The sequence below is a fragment of the Chiroxiphia lanceolata genome, chromosome 20 (assembly GCF_009829145.1).
Source record: "Chiroxiphia lanceolata isolate bChiLan1 chromosome 20, bChiLan1.pri, whole genome shotgun sequence".
Classification (NCBI taxonomy): domain Eukaryota; kingdom Metazoa; phylum Chordata; class Aves; order Passeriformes; family Pipridae; genus Chiroxiphia; species Chiroxiphia lanceolata.
Window position 1 is genome coordinate 10,979,355 of NC_045656.1, and position 16,388 is coordinate 10,995,742.

Genomic DNA, 16,388 nt, shown 5'->3' on the forward strand with positions numbered 1-16,388 from the left:
AAAGATGCAATTGTTAAAGGACATTCAGCACATTCACATTTGCTTTGGAGTCAGAAGTGAGGTTTAAGGACTAGAGGATTTCCAATGTTCTGTTTCTCCAGGCACTGAGACACAGTTTTGAGTTTTCCCCTTCAGATAAAAGTTCAAACCCTTTTATACAGCTTGATTCCAGGAGCTGAAGCTTTAGGAAAGAGGTCGAATATTGTGAAATTTGTGATCTCATTGTGAGAGTAGGCAACAGGGAGGTTTGTTTAGGCAGAACTTTCAGGGAAATTCCTGGGTATCTGGGCTAAATATCCTGGTTTTGTTTATTAACCACAATTGCTGCAGACTTACACTGGAAACATTTGAATGGGGGAAGAGAGAGAGACACAGCTCAGTTCTGTGTCAGGAAATACCAGATCGTTTTGTGCTTTCCAGGCTCTTGTATCTTTTGTGTCTGCCTGATCTGAACCTTATCTCTGTGGGGGTTTGGTGTATTAAGACGTAGTAGGAGTTCTGCACAAATATCTCTCCAGGCAGGATACGGGTAAGGCTGGTTCTCTGATGGAGGAAAAATGCACGAGGAGGAGGAGGTCGCTATCTCTGTCAAAACATTTCTTTTGTGTTCAAGAAAAGAAGTAATTTTCCTCACTGTTTCTGCTTTTCACTTCACTACTAAAAAGCCAAACATCTTTATCTGACGGTTTTTCAGGTTTTAGGCCTGTTTCGTTTCTGACTGCTATTTTTAAGGAAAAAGTTGTTTCATTGGTAGCTTTGCAAAAGTACTGAGTGAAAGCTTTCCAGTAGGGGAGAAGAATATTTCAATCACCTCTAAACCTAACTTAAATACCAGCCAGTGCCCAGTCCCAGTGCTGCAGAGCACACTCACACATGGGGCAGGGAGCAGCTGTTGGGCACTGCTGGATCTGTTAAGAGAGGGGCACTACCAAACTGAGTAAATCATGAGTCAGACCAGGCAGTGAGACAGGGCACTATTCAAAGTATGCCAGAACAACAGGTGACAGTCCTATTTAGATATGGACAGTAAAAAAAGGTGCCTTGTTTTTCTGCAGAGGATACCAGAGGAGCTGACCTTGGATGCCTTACTAGAAATGAATGAGTCAAAGGTGAAGGAGACAATGAAGAGGTGTGGTGCCAGAGATGAGGAGTGCTCCAGGCTCAACGGGGCACTGAGCTGCCTAAGGAAGGTGACAGAATCAGGTACAGACTGTCTTGTTCTCACATGGAATTGGGGTCTTGGCAACCCAGCCCCATCCTGCTCCCTTTCATGTGAGAATCTGCAAACCCTCCAGACAGTGTCTGTGGTATATTCTGTAACCACTGTCAGTCTGCAGCTCTTGTATGTCCATGAAGGTGCACTGATCAAACACAGCTAGAGACCTGAGTTGGATTTGGTTTTGACATGAAGTCAAATAAATAAATGGAAATAAATGTATGAGGAAATATCCTCTCCTACTCAATAGACTATATCTTTTTTCCCCTCTCTGTTCAGAGTTGTGTCTAATGCTCCAGTTCATCCTCCATCAGTCAGTCCACATCCTTCACCCAACAAATACAACCAGATTCCGTGTAGGTGATCCCCTCCCCTCATATTGCCAGCTCAGAGAGAAGCCCTGTCACCTTCCCCAGGCGCTTCCAAAGGCTCTGTAAAATCTGTTTGTACAGGAGCCTCTCCTAGCAGACTGGTACTAACATGCATTACATCTTTCTTTGTAGCAATTATCAATCTGTCACCGAAAGGTGATGTTTCCTGTTGGTATTATGACAGTTCATTCATTTGCAAGTCATAAAGATTAGTTAATGGAAAAGTCAGCAAACAGCTCAGTTTCATATTTCCTTTTTTCTAATCTTTCTTGTCCCAGGCTGTCAAATATTTCCCATCCACACTGTGTCAAACCAGCCATTGCTCAGAAGTCATGGCATTCACTTAGACAGAAATGGCACTTTTAAAAATCCAGGTATATGTCTCCCAGAAGCCAAACTCAGGCCCTGTGCTGAGATTTACCAGGCTGGGCCTCGCTGGAGCCCGTGGGATCTCCATCCCCATGGAACAGGCACAGCACCCCCTGCACGGGGGCACCTCAGAGCCAGGGCAGCCCCGTGTGGGTGTGGAGGTGCTGCCCCGTGTGCCAGGCACTGACTGTGCTCTCTGCTCTCTGCTCAGGTGGGGAGCTGAAGGACGACGTGCTGGTGACCCCGCCCGAGATGCGCCGGGACAGCAGCTCCTGCCCGGACCCCGCGGCCCTGCCCGTGCCCAGGGCCAGCCCCCAGCCCCGCTGTGGCTCCGTGTCCACGGCCCCCCCCGCAGACCCTCTGCAGAGCCTCGGCCCCTCCGTGTACACAGAGACCCTCCTGGAGCCCCTGGTGCCCCCGGCCCAGGGCAGGCTGGCACCCAGGACTCACAGCATCACCATCACCCCCCCGGCCACCCCACAGGCCAAGCGGCGCCACAAGCTGAAGCCACCACGGACTCCTCCCCCCCCTTGCCGGAAGGTTTTCCAGCTGCTGCCCAACTTCCCGACCCTCACGAGGAGCAAGTCCCACGAATCACAGCTGGGAAACAGGATAGATGAAGTTCCTCCAATAAAGTAAGTTCTTTCCCCGACTGGAGCTCTCCCCACCAAACTGTGCCACGTGTAGGCAGGACAGCGCTGGCACTGCAGCAGCTTCAGGAGCCTGTGCAAAACCAGGGCTGTTTGCAAACCCGACAGCAAATGCTGCAGGCAGCAGTTCCTGTTCTAGCCCAGTGTGAATCCTGTCACAGGAATATGGTGGCTAAGAAAAAATATCTCTTTTTCTTTCTAGGTTCGGTAAGAGACTCTTCTGGGGGTGTCTGCAGTGCCTTGCTGAGAGAGAAGAACCTGTGCTTGTCAGCTCCCTGTTGGTCATCCCTGTGCAGCCTCTGGAGGGTCTCCACAGGCCCTCCTGTCCCAGAGCTTCTGTTAACTGAGCAGGAGCTTGGCCTGCTGCAGAACTGCAGGGCTTTTACTTTTTTGTACCTGATGTTTTTTCAGATGACAACAGCAAGGAAAAGGAATAGTGATGTTTCAAGGGTTAAAATGAGGGGTTCGGGTGTAAGTGCTTGTCTCTACCTCAGACAGCTGGTACTGATGCCTTTTGGTACTAGAAATGTCATATCTAACCATTTTGTGTCTTTGGATATTCACTGCCCAGTGTCTCTGCAATGAAATTAGACAGTTATGTGCAGCCTTCTGAGAAAGCTTCAGCAAGTGCTGGAATGTGCAATATTCCCCTGGTACTGAGGAGTCTGTTCACGTGGTTAATGTCTGACAGGACCAGGGCTGTGTTTTTATCCAGTGCCATACCCATGCTATTGGGAGTTCCAGCTACCCTGAGGGGTGTGTGTCCCAGACACAACCTTGGAACCTAATGGAGAGAGATTGGAGCAGCTTGGAAAGGGTGCAAAAGCATCAAAGCATTAAAAAAAGTATAAAAGTCCAAATAAGGACATTATAGCACTGCACATATACCTTAAAACAAAAACCCCAGGAATTACTTTCAGAAATGGAAGATTATAAAATGAAAATGTCAGCAGCAATCTGAGCATTTCCCTGGGGAGAGTGACATAATTTGTGCAATAAATGAAAAAAGCTTTAGAATAAATTCAGGCAGAAATGAAGGATTTTGGTGCTTCTCTGCATGCAGTCATATTGGCTGGGTTAAAATCTCTGCTGTGGGCTGGTGAGTCCCAGTCAATCCCAAACTGGTTTATATTCATTAGAACTCTTCAGTAAGGGTTTATCCATCTTACCCCATGTTAACAGCCATCTGAAGCTGTGTTGGGATCCATTGGATGGTTGTGCATTTGGATGGCCACACTGGACCAGCTGCAAAAGCAGCTAACCACTGCAGCCCAAGAGGCTGAAGACCACAGACACCTTTAAAACTATACTGGACTAATGATAAAAAAGAATCTGGTGCCATCTAGGGTCAAGTGAGAGACTGGCTCCGTGTAAGCACCAACAGCCCTGGCTGTGCTGACAGTTGCAGATTTGAGTTTAGTCCAGATTTGGAATATTTTTTATAGATTTAGTTCAGGAAATATGCCAGAATCTGAGTATTTGAGGGTTTTCAGAAAGTTATGTGCTCTAACCACTGGAGTGCTGGATTGGCCTTTGAAGTCTAGGTCTCCCTTTCTGCACTTACCAGCTCACTAAGTGAGCTCACATATACATTTTTATCCTGGGTCATGCTGACCCTGTCTAGAAAACTGAGATAATTTTCAGTGAAAAAGAACATTCTGAAATCTGCTGACACTGCATGAAAACTGGCTGATGGTATTTGTGGTAAACCAATTGGAAGTAAACCAGTTAGGAATAAAGCCTGACTTTCCACTTTAAGAATGGCTTAGACCTGATCAGATGGACTTCTGTAATCCCTAAATGTAAACCATCACGATTTATCAAATCAATGGAAACCAGTGCAAGGGCAGGAGCTGCAGCAGCTCTGCAGCAACAGCCTGAGCTGTGGTGCTGACACTCTGGGCTGCTGGGGCTGACTGTGGCAGTGACTGTTTGCTTTCTGTCCACACTGGTGAGCAGGTGTGGGCAATGCTTCCCTAAACCCTCCTTTTGTTCCCCACCAGAGCTCTCCCAGGGATCCCCTCAGACGGTACGAAGAGACTTTGGCCTGGCGGTGACACACAGGTGAGGAATACAGGGACAGCCCAGGGGACAGTGACACACAGGTGAGGAATACAGGGACAGCCCAGGGGACAATGACACACAGGTGAGCAGCACAGGGACAGCCCAGGAGACACAGGGACAGCCCAGGGGACAGTGACACACAGGTGAGCAGCACAGGGACAACCCAGGGGACACAGGGACAGCCCGGGGGACACGGCTCTGAGGTTGGTTTGGATCAGCCCAGCCAGGGCTCTGCACCAACCACCCCCTGCCCCTTTCACAAAGAGCTCAAGTACAGCCTGTAACTACCCACAAAGGTTCATCTTCCCTTAGGCACCAGTTAACACCAGTTTCCCCCTCTTGTCTCAGGTTCTCTACAAAGTCCTGGCTCTCTCAGATCTGCCAAGTCTGTCAGAAGAGCATGATGTTCGGGGTGAAGTGTAAGTACTGCAGGTGAGCACACAGGGATGGTCACAACAACAGCCTGGAACTGGATTCATTACAACCTGCAGTAACACAGCTCTTTATGGGATGCACTCTTGGCAGTGGCACCATTTCTCAGTCCTTCTGACCTAGCAAAGGGATGCTTTGGAACAACTCACACTTCAGGTTGTCAGCTTGACACATGAATGAACCAAATTTATTTCCCTGCCACAGACTTCCTACCTCATCCTGGGCAAATCTCACAGTGGGAGCTGGATCCCTAAATAACAGCCAGGATTTTAATTTTTGCTTCTCTCTCTGGGTTGTTAGTCCAGAGCACTGAGATTTTAGTGCTTCACTGTTGCTGGATGAGAGTCAGTGAAAGTAGCTATATTAAAAATAAATCAGATGCTAAGATATGTATATGGCCTTCATTAGTCTAATGACACACATAATAGGATTCTCCATATGAATACTGCTGCTTTGGGGCCTGGGCATTCCAGAACTCCCTCTGAGATTAGCATAAGAATTACAAATTAAGGGTAGGCTTCCTCTTTTTGGGAAAGAACAAGTCCTTATTTAACATGTAATGGTTCTCTTTCAGATTAAAATGTCACAACAAATGTACTAAAGAGGCACCTGCTTGTAGAATATCCTTCCTTCCCAGTAAGTAATTTTCTACAAATTCTTGGCATTTCAATGTAATTGATGGTATAGCAAGAATAAGAACTCTGATTTAAGCTGTTTTTCTCCCTTCTTCAACCCGTTTTCAGTAGCAAAAATAAGAAGAACAGAGTCTGTCCCCTCTGATATCAATAATCCAGTAGACAGACCCACAGAACCACAGTTTGGAACTCTCCCCAAAGCACTAACTAAAAAGGTACGTGGTGGCAGCAGGATCTTAGTGATTGGAGCCAAAATGGCACCTTGAGCTTTCACGTTGCAGGAGACTTTGCTGTGTGACATTTTCTCTGTGTAAAACATGGCTTGTGCTCAGCTGCAGGTGCTTACTCAGGAAAACAGTGCCATGATCAAGGCTGGGAACAACTTCCCTCTCTCTGTTGTCCAGCAAACACTGAGGGCAATTCGTCCTTTTCACTGTTTCTCACCAGTGATTTTCCTTGCTTTCAGGAGCATCCACCAGCAATAAACCACCTGGACTCCAGCAGTAATCCTTCCTCTACAACCTCATCTACTCCATCTTCCCCAGCACCTTTCCAGTCTTCCAACCCTCCCAGTGCAACACCTCCCCCCAACCCCTCTCCCATGGGCCAGAGGGACGGGCGCTTTAACTTCCCAGGTAAACCCCTCTCTTTAGGAGACCTGTCCAGAGCAGAAAGGCCTCTGCAAGTAGAGGCTGACCAGGGAGTTGAAGGTTTCTGAGTACATGGTTGTGCCCTAAGCAAGGTGTGAAGGTGTACTTTGTTACCTGATAAAAGGACATGGTCTGTTCTTACAAGTTTTTGAAGGATATCAGCAAAAGACCTTTGTAGGAAACAGATTATTGAGGAATGTTGGCACCTTTCTTACATGATTTGATCTTCCTCTTTTCTCCTTTTTGGAAAAGGACTAAAATAAAATTATATTTTCTCCTGCCTTTCCCCTTGTGTTGTACAATGCATGCTGCCTGCTATGTGTGCTCACCAGGGGCTTTAAATCAGGAGCTGGGTGATGGCAGGAGCAGGCTGTAAAAATGAGAACTGCAGTGAAGGACTTCACCAGGCCATTCCAAAATATAAGCCACAGTCAACACCCCTTGTTAAACCATTGACACAGATGTCTGGTGGAGAAGAGTTTACCCTACATACCTTATGGATTAAGAGCCCCAATGTGCAGCTTTTACCAGAGCTGAGAGGGGCAAGAATTTCTGACAAGGGCAAAGATTTACATACTGAGAATAAATGTAACTCCTTTGATGTGGAACTGCTGAATTTTGCATCAGGTTCTGAACTGTGAGTGCAAGTTGCTGTTTGAGCCTGCTCAAAAGGAGCAGGAACAGAACCAGTTTAGTGTAAGGATTCCACTGCAGCTACTTTGTATTGGGACAAACTACTCAGAAATTAAAGACTGAAATAAAAATAAAAAAATGCAGATGGCTCATGAGCTTCAGCTTCTGGAGGGGGGGCACCTCTGCAAAGCTGACATGAGAGAGCACTGCAGCAGTCCCAGGCAGCACGTGGGCCTGCCTTGGACATTCCTGGGCTCTACATTTGCTTCTGCCACTGGGGGTCTGAATGTGCTGTTTGCCCCCCAGACTGTGACTGGTAACAGCTTGTGTTTGATACCTGTCCTCTGTCAGGGGCCTCCCAATGCATGTGCTGGAATTCCCCCTCAGCAGGCTGATAATCTACTAATCCGTTCCCAGCAGTGAGCTGGGACTAATTCATGGAATGCACTTGGGGCACTCACTGATGATCCTCTAACTTGTTTGTGTTGTTTTGTTTTTTTCTCCTGGTGGTTTTTTTTTGCGGTTCTTTTACAAAACCCCAATTAATTAAAAAGCTGCCTACTACCTTCAGCATAGACAACAGTTTATCTTCCCAGGTGAGTTGATTGTTTTAATTCTACTAACCAACTTCTACTGCCAAAACACAGCCTGTTTGTAAACCTCTGCATGCTGCCAAAGAACAATAATCCTGCTTTAAAAAAATGTGTCTAAACCAATTCAGACTTTCTCTTATCTCAGTGTATACTTGGGCCTCTCTCTCCCCTGAGCCAGGGCATTGATGTGATTTTTATGTACTGAGATGAAACTTTGAATATTCAGCTGTACAACATTAGCTTCCTGCTATGGGCTTCTATCCACATCCATGTTCCTCCTTTAAAAAGACTCACTTCTAGGGTTCTGTGCCTGGCCAGAAAGACTTTACAGATCAGTAGGGGAATGGGAAGAGGACTGGGCCAACATGGATAGGAGAGATGAGCATAGTTTTAAATGAATAGAAGTATAAAATCATTGTCTGTAATTGAGTTTATAATTCCTGAATAAGAAGGAAATAATTGGTATTGCAATGTTAAAACTTGCAATCTATGAGATTGAAGTGTAAAAGATGTATTGTCACTGTTTCTACTTTCACAGAAATTCCCAGTCCTGCACAAACAGCACAACCTCCAGAAACTGCTGCAGACACTAAGTAAGTAGAGTTTGAAATCCTTTTGTTTGCACAGTGTTTACCTGATAATCCCAGCTCAGTCCAGAAATGCTGTGTTAGGGCCAAAACTGGTCTTAACATCTGAGAACTCACAAGATAATTTTAGTCAGCAAGGGTGATGCTGGTATCCCTAGTTTTATAAAGCTTAATATGACACTTAACTCTAAATGGGACACTAAGGAGTCCAAGCCTTTAATACCTGGTTATGGGGGGTGTGCAGTCCCCAGGTCAGAAGGGTGGGATGAACAGAAGTTGGAGTTTTATGACTCAAGGGGCAAGGCCCAGTGAGCCACAAGCAAACAGCTCTTTCAGGATGTGAAGTGCAGGGCACGGAAAAGCTGGCAGCCTGCATTGCCAGCTCTCACAGGGCTGCTCCACTGCAGGGCTTTCAGGAGCAGGAATGGGAGTATCCATTCCTGGAACACACTGTAATAACAGAGCCACTGCCAAATCAATTCCTGCCACTTAATCACTGAGAATCACTTCAGACTCTTTGTCCCTTGTTTGCTAGAGTGAGCTTAGAGTCCTTCTCTGTTATGTGGAGCAGGAATTGTATTCTTGTCTGACCTACTATAACTCTGCCAGGATCTGTTCTCTGCTGCTTCTTCCCCCTCCCCTAATGGCAATGCAGCCCCCTCAGTTTTCCACCTCAGGTAGATTTCAGATGTTATTTTCTCTTGCAGCACTGCCCAGCCAGGCCCGGGCGGAGCCGGACGGGAGGCAGAGGTGGGTTCGTGGGTTGGCCCCGAACGTCTCTCGGAGCAGCTGCTGGGCTGCTCTGCCCCCCCGTGGCACTCTGAGCACACCTTTCCCTTCCCTTGCTGTGAACAGGTGGAAGAACCAGAGACAAATAAATCGGAGCCCGAGGATGACGAGGACGAGGTGGAGGATTTGCCGAACCGGCGGCCGCACCTGCAGGGGATGATCTACCGCAAACCCAGCCAGACCAGCGTGTACCTGCAGGAGTGGGACATCCCCTTCGAGCAGGTCCAGCTGGGGGACCCCATCGGCCAGGGCCGCTGGGGGAAGGTCTACAAGGGCAAGTGGCACGGGGAGGTGGCCATCAGGCTGCTGGAGATCGACGGCAACAACCAGGATCATCTCAAGCTCTTTAAAAAGGAGGTGATGAACTACAGACAGACCCGGCACGAGAACGTGGTGCTGTTCATGGGAGCCTGCATGAACCCCCCTCACTTAGCAATCATTACCAGGTAAGGACAGCATCTTACTATTATTTTTAAAATATAAGTATTATATATAGCTGGCTAATTTTTTTTTAATGTGCAAAAATTTCCTGTAGCTTCTGCAAAGGAAGGACACTGCACTCCTTTGTGAGGGACCCCAAGATATCCCTGGACATTAACAAAACCAGGCAGATAGCACAGGAGATCATCAAGGTAAGGGCTCATTATGCCAATGGGGCCACTGGACCAGAGCTTGGGGGCTGCACTCTGAGCTGGGAGCTGCTCCCTTACACCTTCCTGCACAAGTCCCACAAGTGCCCTGTCCCCAGCTAATCCTTTACACTGCAGGTATGAGAGGGGGTTTGTATTAGAAAGCAAAGTGTGCTTGGCAATAATACCAACCCTCCAACATTTCCATCTCTACTGTATTTCCCAGGGCATGGGGTATCTCCACGCAAAGGGCATCGTACATAAGGACCTGAAATCCAAGAATGTTTTCTATGACAATGGCAAAGTTGTGATCACCGACTTTGGATTATTTGGAATTTCCGGTGTGGTTCAGGAAGGAAGGTGAGCAGAGGTTTCACTGCTTGGTCCACCTTTAGAATGACAAATGATGATCAAATAGGTTCCTGCAGTACCTGGTACCAAGGAGTGTGAGGTGCTTTAGTGCACCCTCAGGTTGCACTCTGCACTTTTGCTTTGTTTTCTTTTTGAGCAGATTTCTTCCTACAGTTCCAGCAGCACAGAGTAGAAAGTTATGGATGGATTAAGACTCAGAGCACAGAACAAACAAAACTTTAAGCCCAGGCGTGGGCTGGAGAGTCAGGCTGATGTGCTTATTTGTTAACATGGCAAGAAAATGAGAAACAAACAGTTGGCAAAAACATTTGAGTAAATAAAGTCAAAGCATCAGGTGAAGCACAGACACGACCTACACACCAGTGTTTCAGTGCTGCTGCTTTCTTTTGGACTCAGGAGGGAGAATGAACTGAAGCTGCCTCATGACTGGTTGTGCTACCTGGCCCCCGAGATCGTCCGTGAGATGGCCCCAGGGAAAGATGAAGACAAGCTGCCTTTCTCCAAAGCTGCAGATATCTATGCCTTTGGGTAAGGAAGGAACACCCAAGAGTATCACGAGAGCTTGCTAAGTGAGATTTGTTACAGGCCTGAGCCTTCCAGTCAGGGATCCCCTTCTCCCAGACTGGGGATTCCAGCTGGGATGCATTTTCCTCAGTACTGCAACAGTCATGGTGGGAGGAGTTTGCTGCACAGCTTTGGGCACCTTCTGTAGCTCAGCTGGAGAAGCTGGAGCAGTGTCAGGGTTTGGTGTGTTCCCCTGGGGCAGGCAAAGGCCTGATGTGTGTGTTGGCCTTGCAGGACGGTGTGGTACGAGCTGCAGGCCCGGGAGTGGCCATTCAGGACCCAGCCTGCCCAGGCGCTCATCTGGCAGATCGGCAGCGGCGAGGGCGTCAGGCAGCTCCTGGCAACCGTCAGTCTGGGCAAGGAAGTCAACGTAAGTACCCCAGGGCAGGAGTCCTTCCATACAGCTGTCTCTCAGGAAGAGGGGAGCTGTCTCAAGAGATTTATTTCACTCATAACTCTAAAGATAAAGGGCAGGAAAGAGAACAGATGAGAATGGCAGACCAGGTTAGAGGCTAAGCCTGTGCTTCCAGCTGTTGTGCAGAAGTGGACATTCCCCAGCACCAGGAAACTGTTGGGTTGTAAGGGTGTCCAGGCCCTGTGTTGAGCAGTCAGTGTCTGCCTGGGCTCACACACATCTCAGTGCTCAGTCAGCTTGCCAGTGCACAGCTGACCTGTGAGCCAAGTGAGGTAACGAGCCCCAAATGTCCCCTGCAGGAAATCCTCTCGGCGTGCTGGGCCTTCGACCTGAGCGAGCGGCCCAGCTTCACTGTCCTCATGGAAATGCTTGAAAAACTGCCAAAACTGAACCGCCGGCTCTCCCACCCGGGGCACTTCTGGAAGTCTGCTGAGTGAGTACCTGCTGCTGTTCCCAGCAGTTATGTCACTCCATGTAAATTACTGTTTCTGAGCTTTCTTTGCCTTCTTGGGGGCTGTCAGACCAGACAGGAGGGGAACACTGTGCTCTTCTGCTTCTCTGGTTCTGGGAAATGATGCAGTTAAGCCACCTCAGTCAGTTCATTGCCTGCTCACCATATTCACCCCCCTCCAGCAGATCCAAACTGATCCAGCTGTTTGGTGTCAGAGAGTATCCACCAACAGCAGGGGAAGGGCCCTGAAGACACGTGTCCCTCCCCTCTGACAGATCCTTTCACACAGTGCACTAACCCCTGCTCCAGCCTGGTCAAAGCTTTGCAATATGTAGTTCTCAAGGGCTTGCTTTAAATAACTGAAAACTAACTCTCATGGTGACTTTTTCCCTTCCCTCCCATATTTCTTTGTAGGTTGTAGCTACTGGTGCAATAACGGGCTCCACCTTGCATGCTTCCATGTGTCGTATCCTAACCAGCAACTTGGACAATCACCTTCCATTAAAAAAGCAAAAACAACCCACGAAATTAACCCATGGACATAATCAACACTTTATCCGAGTTCTCCTTTCTGCCTTTGCTTGGTGTGGGCTGTTTGCTTCAATAACCACTCCTGTCTGCGAGACCTTCCTGCCTAACACCGCGGCCTCCTCTCCCTCTGGAGCGTTCCAGGAGCCTGTGACTCCCCTGGGAAGGCGCAGGGACCTGCCCTGCCTGACCAGGTGCCCGTGCCAGCCTGGGCTGGGTGTCCTGCCCGGCGGGTCAGTGCTGCCCTCACTGCAGTGACCGGGGCGTGTCCCGCGGTCCCGGTTCCGCTGAGGCTGCGCCGTGTCCTCAGTGCTGGGGCATTGGGGCTGAAGGTGACAGGGACATTGTCGTGGCACAGCCAGGACTGAACCTCCACTTGCAAACCAGCAGGAGCTGAGGGCTGGGGGGCAGCACTGCAGCCAGGGCCAGTTCTCGAGTGGAAAGGATGGTCCTTGCTCCACTTGGAGCAGCTGACGGTCCTTAGCCCACCGGGAGCAGGCCATGGGCAGTGTCCAGAACAGGCCCGTGGGGCTCAGCTGGGATCAGCTACAGCGCTGTGTAAAAGAGGAGGAAAGCCCTTCAGCTCCTCCTCCCCTCGCAGATGTAGTGCTTGGAATATTACGGTTTGCTTGTTTACATCCCCTGGTCAGCAGAGCTACTCCCGTGGGGGCTTGGCAGAGTCACAGGTACCACAGCAAACACGTGCCTTTCAGAAAAGGTCTTTTTTCACTGCTTTGGAGGGGACAGGGCAGGGGCAGAGGAGAACATGCACTAAGAGCCAGCAGGGTTTCTGCTGTCTGAGGACAAACACCCACATCCACTCCCTGAGTCTCCTCCATGCTCAGGCCGTGCTCTGCTGCCACCCCCGTGGGGAAGGCTCTGAGCTGGAAGTGCTTCTGGCTCTGTCAACAGCGTAAGAGCAAGGGGAGAGACACCTTTATGCACCTTTATAGAGGAGCAAAGGGGTTTGGGTTTGTTCTGTTGGGCTTTTTTAACCTATTCATGTACCTTGTCAAACCCCCCCTTTCTCTTACAAAGAGAATTTTGTCAGTTTTTGATTCCCTTCTACTTCAAGGGAACCAAGTGTTCCCTGAAAAACAGTGTCAGGCTTCCCCCCACTTTGGGTACCTGGGAAAACCTCCTGTTCCTCCTGCTTGAGCAAATCAGATTGTCTGTGTGTTTCTTCCCACTGATGGGGTTCACATGAATAACTTCATGTGTTTGCTGCTTAATTACTTGAGCCTCTTTTGGGTGGTACGAGAGCAGAACCGAACCTATTTCAGCTCCTTGGATAGGGCTGTAGCTTTAAGAAGAATTATCAGTAACACTTTCCCCCCTCCCTACTCTCTGCAGCATTAACAGTAGCAAAGTTGTCCTGCGTTTTGAAAGATTTGGCTTGGGGATCCTGGAGCCGAGTAACCCAAAGCTGTAGCCGGGTGTCCCTGTGACCTGTTTCTGCTCCCACACAGCACCAGAAACCCTCAGTGGCTCCTCCGTGCCGAGGCTGGTGCAGCCCCTCTGAAGACCATCAGCTCAGCCCCGTGTCCTGCCTGAGCACCAGCAGTTATTTAAACAATGTTTACATGATACTTTTGTGTGAACTATATTTTTTTAAACATAATAAACAGTGAATCAAGTTTAACTACAGCCATTCTCAAATAGCACTGAGATAGAAGAACAGTTTCTGGTTCCTCCTTGTGTCTGTGGTCAGTAGGAGCCACGCTCTCCCTTCAGAGCTGTGGGTTCCCTCAGCAGTGGGACAGTTGCTGCAGAACAGGAACGTGGCTCCTACGAGGCACTGCCTCCCAGAGGGGGATTTCCTTCCTGGAGGTAAAGCCCAGCCTGCTGCACTGGGACCTGCCCAAAGCAGGCACTGAACCCCGAGGTCTGTTTGAGCAGGGCTGGTCCAGCTCTGGGTCACCCTGAACTCAGCACAGATGTCCTGCTGCAGGAGGGCTGGCTCAGTTAGTGACTCAAGTGCTCTTCTCCACAGAACTCACACTAAAACCTGCTCCTTCTCATACAATGCCAGAGGAATTGAGACTTGCTGGCCTTTAAAAATAAACCCATGACACGTCACAGCTCTGCACAGGGGGCAAATTTTTCTTTTGAAATTTAGGCACAAGTTCCAGTCCCCTGAAGTTGTGGCATTTCTGGAAACATAACACTGTCCAACAGCCTCGACCCTTCCAGCCCCATCACTGTTGGCTGGTCAACAGCAGGGGATCTGCCAACTGCCCTGGTCCTGCCCAAACAAAACCCCTGCACACTGTGGGAGGAGAGAAGGTCCCCATCCTACACACAGGGAAGTGGCTGGGGAAGTCAGTGTGGGTTTCTCCTCCCATGGGGAAAGACAAACCCATGGTGGGATTGTCTTTGCTCAGGGACCAGGGTGTACCTGGCAAGAGAGATAGGAAAAGGGAAAAGCTGGCCCTAAATAATGCATTAAGTAAGACCTTGATGCACTGAGCTTGTTAAGAGCTTCAGAGTCATTGCACATACACAGTGTTGCCACCACCTACCATCAGCCCCATTTAAACCTCAAGCTCTTTGTGAAAAATACAGGACTCCAGCAGTTGTTTTGGGTAAAAAACTTAGGAACAACAGAAATCTTGCAACCAGGAAGGGTCTGGAGGCCCCACCTCAGTCCAACAGCTCAGACTTGTTTCAAAGGTTTGTTTTAAGACCAGACCCCCCCCCCCCCCCTCCAGTGCACAGTGTGGGGGTTATGGAGCCAGCAGCCAGTGACCACATTGAGGTGATGGATTCATCATCCTCTTGCCAATTAACTGCAGTCTCTCTTACCAGAGGCTCCCTCGTGCTTCCCATCCAGATCCCCTTCCCCACCATCACAAGGATTTCACCTGAGGCTTGGGGAGGGAAGCTCTAAAATCCTGTGGGCAACCAAAGTGCCAGCCCTCGGTTCGGCTGCCTTGTGTGGGGAACTAAGTGGCACAAAACCTGAGTTCTGTTGAGCAGAGACCTTCACTCCTGTGTGTCAGCTGTAACCTCTCCCAAGTGTTTTGACAGAGACTTTTGAAATGTGTCTTGGATATAAAAGAGAAATGGGTTTGGCATGGCCAGATGTGGCCTTGCAGTCCTCTCTGCTCTCCTTCCTCTCCCCTGGTAAAGGCAAATCAAGCCCCTCCTGGCACAGCAGCTTCACCTGCACCCTCGGGCTCTGCAGGACTCGCTACTGTTTGTTTTCTCTCAGTAACTGTGTCAGCAGCTTTAAGCAGAAGATGTTTTCCCACAAGTGCTGCTTAAATTACAGCAGCACAGCACAAACCCAAAGCAGGGAGTGCTGCCTCTCGGCTGGAACCCCCCGTGGGCTTCCTACAGCCTGTCCCTTTGCAGCCCCATGGGCTTCCTACAGCCTGTCCCTTTGCAGCCCCATGGGCTTCCTACAGCCTGTCCCTTTGCAGCCCCATGGGCTTCCTACAGCCTGTCCCTTTGCAGCCCCATGGGCTTCCTACAGCCTGTCCCTTTGCAGCCCCTGGGCTCAGTCCGTGTCCCCGAGAGCGGGGACACCCGGGATGTTCAGGTGGGAACTCAGCATGTTCTCAGGTTCTGTCCCAGGCCGGGCTGGGGAAGCACAGCCAGCACTGGGTGTGCAGCCAGATTGAAACAAAGAATTAAAAAACCCAACAGACTGTCACCATTTGTCCTTCCTGCAACTGCCCTCACATGCAGTTCAAACCCTGGCTGTGGGGACCCTTCCTGCCCCTCTGTGCCCCAGGTCAGTGTGCTGGACACTGGGACATGTCCCACCGAGCTGGGAACATGCCCTGCTGCAGTCCTGGGCACGGGGGGTTGTTCAAAACCTGCCTCTAACAGAATTTGGCATTCTAATGTGACCTGACCTGGGTGGTGTGTGGAACTCCCATAAATTGCCCTTAAACACCAAGCCCAGCCTCTGGTCCCAGTGCAGCCCAGAGGACAGACCAGTTCCTGTCTCTGGGGTTATTTTTGTGTCAATCAGTGGCACTGGGCTGAGCCACCACAGGGCCTGGGGGCTCGGGGCTCTGCTGTCCCTCAGCAAACCAAGCCAGTCCCGGGGTTGTGTTCATGTCACACGTCCTGTCCCCTCCCGCTGGAGCTGTGACAATGCTGCTACAGGAGCCACACGTCAGTAGTGAATGTAAATGGTCTGTAACATGGTGAACATGGACACGTTTTCTTTTCAAATGTGATGTAAACTTTGTACAGTACAAATTTTTTTTTATATTTTCTATGAACTGAGTGTCTTCCAGAATTGCTATTAAATTAATTACAAATTGTTAGGATTAACAACAGTTTCTGTATTAGTTTATGCAACCAGCAAAAAAAAAAAAAAAGGAAAAAAAACCTAAGAGTGCACTCTATGCTACTGGAATTCTGGATATGTAGGAACCTTTTCAGTGAATAAATCTTTGCTCTGGATAAAGTGAGCATTACTGA

The 16,388-nt window shown here is 49.2% G+C and overlaps 1 protein-coding gene across 4 annotated transcripts in view; it reads left to right on the top strand.

The window, feature by feature from the left end:
• Positions 1-14,637, top strand: part of KSR1 (kinase suppressor of ras 1) — a 52,110-nt gene extending 37,473 nt beyond the window's left edge. For 2 of the 4 annotated variants that reach the window (XM_032707261.1, XM_032707264.1), the window contains 18 exons: positions 1,056-1,203; positions 2,168-2,591; positions 2,809-2,813; positions 4,610-4,670; positions 5,019-5,102; positions 5,677-5,738; positions 5,846-5,952; positions 6,204-6,372; positions 7,575-7,616; positions 8,152-8,206; positions 8,908-8,950; positions 9,056-9,435; positions 9,525-9,621; positions 9,845-9,978; positions 10,387-10,518; positions 10,789-10,924; positions 11,269-11,402; positions 13,302-14,637. In XM_032707261.1, coding sequence (XP_032563152.1) covers positions 1,056-1,203; positions 2,168-2,591; positions 2,809-2,813; positions 4,610-4,670; positions 5,019-5,102; positions 5,677-5,738; positions 5,846-5,952; positions 6,204-6,372; positions 7,575-7,616; positions 8,152-8,206; positions 8,908-8,950; positions 9,056-9,435; positions 9,525-9,621; positions 9,845-9,978; positions 10,387-10,518; positions 10,789-10,924; positions 11,269-11,402; positions 13,302-13,380 — 2,292 coding nt within the window. In that variant the 3' untranslated portion in view covers positions 13,381-14,637. The remainder of the gene's footprint in view (positions 1-1,055; positions 1,204-2,167; positions 2,592-2,808; positions 2,814-4,609; positions 4,671-5,018; positions 5,103-5,676; positions 5,739-5,845; positions 5,953-6,203; positions 6,373-7,574; positions 7,617-8,151; positions 8,207-8,907; positions 8,951-9,055; positions 9,436-9,524; positions 9,622-9,844; positions 9,979-10,386; positions 10,519-10,788; positions 10,925-11,268; positions 11,403-13,301) is intronic. The other 2 variants (XM_032707262.1, XM_032707263.1) reach the window with 2 other exon arrangements.
• The last annotated feature ends 1,751 nt before the right edge of the window (positions 14,638-16,388 follow it).